The sequence below is a fragment of the Penaeus monodon genome, chromosome 38 (genome assembly GCF_015228065.2).
Source record: "Penaeus monodon isolate SGIC_2016 chromosome 38, NSTDA_Pmon_1, whole genome shotgun sequence".
Taxonomy (NCBI): domain Eukaryota; kingdom Metazoa; phylum Arthropoda; class Malacostraca; order Decapoda; family Penaeidae; genus Penaeus; species Penaeus monodon.
The window spans coordinates 18978505-18986498 of record NC_051423.1 but is presented as its reverse complement, the minus strand read 5'-3'; the positions used below and the strand labels follow the sequence as shown (position 1 = coordinate 18986498).

Below are 7994 nucleotides of genomic sequence, written 5' to 3'. Positions count from 1 at the left end.
CAGCCCTAAGCACTCACGTCGAAGGGCAAAGAGAAAAAAAGATCACCTCTTTTTCCTAAGAGGATTTTTAACGCCACTCCCCGAAAAGAAATAAATCTGGGTTAAGACGTCCGAATACCGATCTAGGATTCGGGGGTTCGAGCGTCTCTGGAGCCGTGAGTGACCCTAAATCCGTCCCTAGCTCAGAGGGGGAGGTTTACGCCGACGCTGCGCATCGCTCGAAATCTGCCCACCAAATATGAACATATGATAGATCCGGTCTTCCCAGAAGTGTTCAGTAATTGGACTTCTCATCCTCGGGATTTAATTTTTCTGGCAAAGTCCAATGTGGCGATGCAGAGGACAACCCAGGTCGCTATGACGGCAGTGACCCAGACTGCCCCAATCCTGAGGGAGGGGAGGGTAACCCCACAATGGCAGCCCCCTCACTCGAACTCTGGCAGTGACCAGCTAATTCGAAGTCGCAGCCTCGGACGAAGAGGGGATGGAGCACCCAATGGAAGGGATATACAGCAGTATCAAAATTACGTCGTACCACAAAGCCTGACGTGCTAGAATAAGGGGAGGGGACGGGGAGAGAGAGAGAGAGAGACAGACAGAGAGAGAGACAGAGAGAGAGGGAGAGAGAGAGAGAGAGAGAGAGAGAGAGAGAGAGAGAGGAGAGAGAGAGAGAGAGAGAGAGAGAGAGGGGGGAGAGAGAGAGAGAGAGAGAGAGAGAGAGAGAGAGAGGAGAAGAGAGAGAGAGAGGAGAGAGACGGGAGGAGAGAGAGAGAGAGAGAAGAGAGAGAGAGAGAGAGAGAGAGAGAGAGAGAGAGAAGAGAGAGAGAGGAGAGAGGAGAGAGAGAAGAGAGGAGAGAGAGAGAGAGAGAGGAGAGAGAGAGAGAGAGAGAGAGAGAGAGAGAGATACACACATACACACATACATAGACAGACATACAGACAGACACACACTCATGCACACATAGACAGATAGACATATACAGACACACACACACACACACACGCACACACACACACACACACGCACGCACGCACACACACACACACACACACACACACACACACACACACACACACACACACACACACACACACACACACACACACACACACACACACACACACACACATGCATACATAAACAGGCAGACAAACAAACAAACAAACAGCTAAGGATAAAGAGAGTAGAAAGAAACACTTACCACCCGTGCAGGCAACAAGCACTCCCAAAAGCAAAGCCGAGGTGTAGTAATGCATTGTGGAGTAGTCCAAAGAACCAGATGCCAACCAGTGCGGCTCTCCCATTGAATACCCTTTTATAAGGTGTGCTGAAAACCTTGCCAGATGTAGAGCGATTACCACGGGCATAGCAGGGTAATACTACAACGATAACATAAAAATGTGACTTGACTTACAACACCTGTTTCTGTGGGAACTTTTCACATGAAAGCGGCAAATGTTAATTTATCTGCCAGCGAGTAAACCTGCCTAGTTCGCTTTCGTAATTTTATTCAAAGATCTACTTTTTATTCTAAAAAATTCGCGTTACAGTATGATATCTAAGAGGATCTGATAGAGGAGGTGTTTCAAGAGGGTCACGGGTTCAAGCTCAGGTGACACTGGCTGGCCTCTTTAGTGCTCTTTTGTTGCCAATATCTGTTTCTTTGTTCGTCAAATGTGGGTAGAAATCAGTTGGCAAATTAGAAGACTGTAAACGTAATATGTATTTTAAAGGCCTATAATATCCATTTTAAGGCCCCAGAATATGCAGTTTAAGGCCCCGTAATATATATCTTAAGGCCCCATAATATGCATTTAAAGGCTTAAACCCCTAATTGTTAATGGATATATGTGCTAGACATCAAAGGTCAGATAGCACTGTATGAAGGTATAGTATTGGAAAGGGTTGAGGAGGGTGAGTTAATCATTAGGTGCTATACGTCAACAGTCGTAGAGCAGTAGGATGGTATTGGAAAGGGGAAAGGGTGGATAAACGAGGCGATGAGTGAATGACTTAAGGTGTACTTGAGGCAGGACTACACAAGGGGGGATTAGATCAAATGAAGGATATGTATGCGTCTGGAAGGAGAACAGGTTCTCAAAGCAGGAAGTGTGGGATTCCGTAAGGATTTCCTGACAGGTTGGGAGGTCGGTGAAAGGAGGGTAGGCGAGGGAAAGAAGAGGTACGGGTTGCAGTAAAGCGTGGACAAGACAATAGAATGTGTGGAACTGAGAGAAGGACATTACATAGGGAACATAGGGTGGATCAGAACGTGACAACAGATAGATGGGTAGATGTTAGATGGGTGTGGCCAATACGTAAGCGGGCGAGAGCCAACTCCCAACGTCTGTTCCGATGAAATGGAGCTGACCAGGAGATTGATAGTTTACAGTATGTAATTTATTAGTGCAGAGACTTGACCAGAAAGATTGCCATTGGGTATACAGGAAGGTCATAAAGTGGGGGTAATAATCCGTGGCTGGAATATGTGAGAAACGTGGTTGGTGTGATGTTGATATAGCGGCGTAGCGTGCTAGAGTATCTGCCTGTTCATTGCTGGGGATTCCAACATGGCTGGGCGGCGTGTGGACAGGTAGAACAATCAGTTGTGGATCTTACAAACAAGGGGATTGGTCGAGTGCATAGACTTTATGAGAGTTAATGAGTTACAGGAGTCAGTAAAAATAGTGAAAGAGGAAGAAAGGAGTGGGTATATGTGTTTTAAGGCCAAAAGGAGTGCATACAGTTCTGTAGTAAGGACACTGGATTCAGGCAGGAGGGGGTATTTGAAAGTACGAGTTGGGAAGGTTACTGTGAAACCAGCAGTAGATTTGAAGCCATCAGTGTAAACCTGAATATTAGAGGAATGAATGGAGACATAGCCAAGGGAATGGGTGGAGAGGACAGAAGGAGGGATATCTGATTTTGGTGGGTCAGGGAAAACAGAGGAGTAAATACGGGGGTAAGGTATAACCCATGGAGGAACGGAATGGACAGAAAACGGAAGAGGTCGGAGATGGAGAAAAGGGGAATGGAGAAAGGAGTAGGTAAACGTGGAGAAAATGCAAAGGCTGGAAGCACGGATGTGTTAATTTAGTGAGGGAAGGTTGGTGGAATTAAGCATAGCATCGGAGAGAGAGAAGGGTACGGCGTCCAGAGAGACATGCCTGATTCAGTGTTCAGGCTCTCAACTGGAGGGGAGCGGAAGGGGCTTAGGGCTAAGCGAAGACCGCAGGGGTGAACTATATCAAGATGAGCAAGGAGGGAGGTTGAGGCAGAGGAGTAGATATGGCATCCATAATCGAGAGTGGAGAGGATCAAGGAAACATAAAAATGGAGGAGAGTTTGCGATCTGAGCCCCAGGATATATGGGAAAGAGGCCGTAAGATTCGGAGACGGCGGCGAGCTTATTCTTTAATGTAAAAGGTATGTTCTCGCTAAGACAATTTGGAGTAAAAAATAACGCCAAGGACTTTGCCAGAGGAATGGTATTGAAGTGGAGCTCCATAAAAGAATAGTGGAGGTTGGGGGCCTACACGTGTGCGAGAGAAAAGGATGGAGAAAGATTTGGAGGTAGAAAAGTGAAAGCCATGGTTAGCGTCCCAAGAAGATACTGATGCTATTGCAGACTGAAGGAATTGGTGGAGATTTGGTATGGATGTGCCAGAGGCGAAGATGGTTAAATCATCAACATTTAGTGATGCTCGGGCTTCTGGTGGTAAAACTGAGACAATATCACTAACGGCAAGAAGGAATAAAGGGGTGCTGAGGACACTGCCTTGTGGGACGCCTTCGAACTGAGGAAAGGATGATGATGTGGAAGAGGCAATTTTGACCTGGAAAGTGCATTTGGAGAGGACTTTATAAAGACACCCATGTTTCCACGTATGCCTAGGGAGGACAGTTGCTGGAGAATATGGCATCGCCATGTGGTATCATATGCTTTTTCTAGGTCAATGAATATGGCTAATACGGAGCCATGGCGTGAAATGCAGATGTAATAGATGTCTCGAAATGAGCAAGGGGGTCAGCTGTACTTCGGGCACCAAACTGCGAAGGAGAGAGAAGATTATGAGATTCAAGATACCACATTAAGTGGAAGTTAACTATCCGCTCTAGTAGTCTACATAAGCAGCTAGTTAGAGCGATGTGACGGTAATCTTTAGGGAGGGTACCCGATTTATTGGGTTTCAAGAAGGGGATGATGAGAAAATTTCCTGACGTTTATGTGATTGAAAATAGGTAATAGGAAGGATAGAGGGGAAGATGGAAGGTGTCGGAGCATACAGTAGTGAATACCGTCTGGGCCTTCATTGGTGAGCGGCACAACTGTAAGGCAGCACCGACTTAAGACGCAGAAGGAACATTATAGAACTCAGCAGAGGATAGGGTGAAGATGATGGGGGTGCGTTCCCTGATGATAGAAGTGTGGAGAAAGGTGAGAACCACTACTACCTTTCTGAAATAGTCACCTAGTTCATTAGGAACTTGAAGAGGATCAGAGATGAGAGTATCTCGAATATGAAGGACGAGTCTGGATGGGAGGATGTTTGTCTGATAGTTTATGGATCCGGTGCCAAACGGGTGAGATAGATGTAGATGTAATTGAGGAAACATAATTTCACCAGCTATTTATTTGTCTTACTGTTCTGGATTGTACGACGAAGACAGGTGGATGGTCTTTTAAAGGAGATAAGGGCTGATAGTTGATTAGTGGTGCCTCGTTTGTAGCGATAACTGTTCCAAGCTGCACATATTAAGCGAGGCTCCTTCGTGCCATCGGAATTCCAACATGACACACATTTGGAAGTATACGGTCTTGAGGTTCGAGGAATGGCTGTATATGCAGCTCTCTCAAGGTTCGCGGAATAGCTGTATAGGCAGCTCTTAGGACTGTGGTAGTGAAACATTGTATCATATCTGAAATGAACTAGCAGGAGGGGAATAGTAGAGAGTGAAGTGAAAGTATGCCAGGCGGCTCTATCAAAGCACCAGCGAGGGGGTTTCGGAAGTGGCACATATGAAGTAGGAGAAAGGAGAACTGGAAAGTGGTCTAGAACTGACCAATGGAAATCTAAATGAAGAGAAGGGGAGCATAGAGAGAGATCAATGCATGAAAAAGATCGCGTGCATCAAAATGTGTAAGGTGATCTGAATTAAGAATAAGGTCGGCTGTGGATAGAAAGCGTTTTAGGGATCGGCCACGAGAGTTGGTGATAAAATCACCCCAAAGAGTGTGGCGGCAGTTAAAATTACCAACTATGAGGAAAAGAGAGATCGTAGTGTCTGGATTTCGAATGGCAAAAGAATTTGACTAAGGAAGGCAGGGGGTAGGAGTGGGGAAGCAAGATGGAGGGATAAGGTATTGGGGAGGGTGTAGAACATCTTGGGAAGGAAGGGGAATGACAGAGTTATCGACATTACTGGAGTAGGGAGTAAGAGAAAAACCTCGTCGACGCGCTTCCAGTCTGGCTTCACAAAGAGTGAGACCAAGTCTGAATCTGAGAGTTGCCACCTCAGACTCAAACTTGTAGGTGGGGCAGCCCCTATAAAATACATTATGGGGGCCGCCACAATTGGCACATGTGCGTGACTGTGCAGAGCAGTTTGATCGGTTATGACCTGGTTGGGCACATAGAGGACATTGGGCTGTGGAACGGACAGTGTTTGGTAAGATGTCCTAAACGCCAACAACTTTGACAGTGATGGGGAGAAGATTGATACGGTCGGATAAGAAGGGATTCTCCACCAATGTAAACATTAAAGTGAAGGTCATGTCTAAGGAAAGTAATATTTGGCAATGTTGGCGGAGTTCTTACGATGACCTTTAGGGGGAATGGGGTAGCACTGTACTGATATCACATCATAGTCAGTAAGACAGGCAAGCAAGTCTTTTCCATAATCTGACCAATTTTTGTTACAAATAGGGCAGTTTGTGGGGAGATAGAAACAGTTCCGGTACAAGTATTGAGGGTTGCCAAAGAGATCAGGTAGAGTTGATAATGCTATAGCTTGGTTTTCAGAGGTAACTGTAACGAGACGAGAACGATCGGGTCTCGAAAAAGACTGCCTACTTGCTTTTGGAGACATTGCTTGAAAAGTAGTGTTGTCAGAGTAAGGTGCTGTGAGAGGGATCACGAAAAATCGGTCCCATTTGGCTGGGTTAAATAGAGTATTTAAGATATTTGTAGAGATGGGAGTAGTGCTGTAAAGTAGTAATAAGGAAGGATAGGGTAGTTGATGAAGAAGGTTGTGGGGGTAGAGGTGACAAAGTTGAGCATGTTGGGAGAGTAGGAATGTCTCCTGGAGATGGAGTGTGGATTTAAGTGGATAATGTACTAGTAGGCATTGGGGGGGGGGGAGTAGTTGCAGTGTTCGGAGCCGTGGTCAGAAGAGAGCCTGGGGTGGGAATCGGGAGAGTTTAATTGGTGAAGCTATTTGATGAAGGGGCAAGCCTCATTGTCACTAATATGGGTATACCATCTTTATTATTGGCCATAGTAAGCTTAGAGTATGTTGGGGAGAGAAACAGTCCATCCCTCAGGGTCCCCTTGAGGGATAAGGGATAGACAACTAAAACGGGAATACTGTGCCCATGGCTCCCTCAGGCCGTTCAGGATTGGGACAAAGTCAGCCTTTCATCCTTTCAGCACGGCTTTCACACCTTAGGAAGTAGATAGTATCAGGGGTTGGGGTGGGATGGAAACGAAAAAGCAGGAAGGGAAAAAGGCTATGCAAAATTAGAGTCAAGGCCTGAGGCCCAAAGCAGGGGAGATCCCCAGCATTGGGTCCCAGTCCTCGTCTCCTAAGCCCCCCAATGACAACAATGGGCAAGGGATTGGGTTAAACCCCTAAGCATATAACAAAATACACTCTATCAGCGCTTTGGATTCCTTTATTCAGCAGGTATAAGAAGAAATTTCCCTACTGCTAGTAAATTAGAGGCCAATATAGATTTTTATTTACTTGGTGTAAGTTAAAGAAAGAGCCATACTAGTTACATATCTTAGGGCCATCCCAGGGTAGGCCTCTGGGCCATTATACACTGACCAGCTGCTAAGATGACGATTCTACAGGAATTTCAAATGACATTTTATTAATGTTCTTTGTAATTAATTTAAATGCTGTCATAAGAACTCCATATGTAATAATAAACCATGATAAATTCAATTTTTACTTTTTTTTTAGCATACCCTCTTTATTTTACCATTTTCTCACTATCTGCTGTCAATACCCCAACAAAAATTTTATTTCTCAAGGAAAGAGGAAAACACATCATAAGTAGAATTGTATATTTACATATAAATAAAAGCCATAGGTTCACAACCTCTTAATCTTTGTATGACCAAGAAATAAGTAGATGATTTCTATACATTATGGTTGTCCACGTGAAACAAGAGTCGCTGTGAGGGAGATATTTCTAAGGGTTTTGATTATGGTTAAATGCCTGGCCAGTGCTGACAAGATGGGTAGTTTAGATTTTTCTTTTTCTTTCAAACGCTGTAAATACCCGAAGAAGAAAATTCAAAGTTCGGCACTTAACGGGAATTTGAAAATCTTCATCCGACACTTAGGAGAGAGAAAGAAACTGGGAAGGGCAGACCACCTTAAAATAACACAATTTCAAAGACACGGAATCCATTAAACCAATGAGAATGACGACGATGACGACCAAAATACGAAATGATCCCATCAATCCACTCTCTTACACAGAATGAAAGACCAAAGATGAATCCAAAATTAGACAAAATCTTGTGTTAATGTCTGCCAGCACAAATGCACAGAGGACAACACTGACCAGCAGGACCCCCTCTCCAGGTTAGGGATATACAGGGGGGGATGGAAAAAATTACGCTGGGAAAACAATCTCGTGCTTTGTAATTTTTTCTCTTGGGAGAGGGAGGGGGGGATAAGGGGAGGGGAGGGGAGGGGAGGGGAAGGAAGGGGAGGGGAGGGGGAAGAGATGGAAGGGAAGGGAAGGGAAGGGGAGGGG

At 45.1% G+C, this 7994-nt stretch overlaps 1 protein-coding gene across 2 annotated transcripts in view; it reads right to left on the bottom strand.

Annotated features, from left to right (window-relative positions):
- Positions 1-1333, bottom strand: part of LOC119596874 (low-density lipoprotein receptor class A domain-containing protein 3-like) — a 7119-nt gene extending 5786 nt beyond the window's left edge. For both annotated transcript variants that reach the window (XM_037946224.1, XM_037946225.1), the window contains exon 1: positions 1203-1333. In XM_037946224.1, coding sequence (XP_037802152.1) covers positions 1203-1305 — 103 coding nt within the window. In that variant the 5' untranslated portion in view covers positions 1306-1333. The remainder of the gene's footprint in view (positions 1-1202) is intronic.
- Between the last annotated feature and the right edge of the window lie 6661 nt (positions 1334-7994).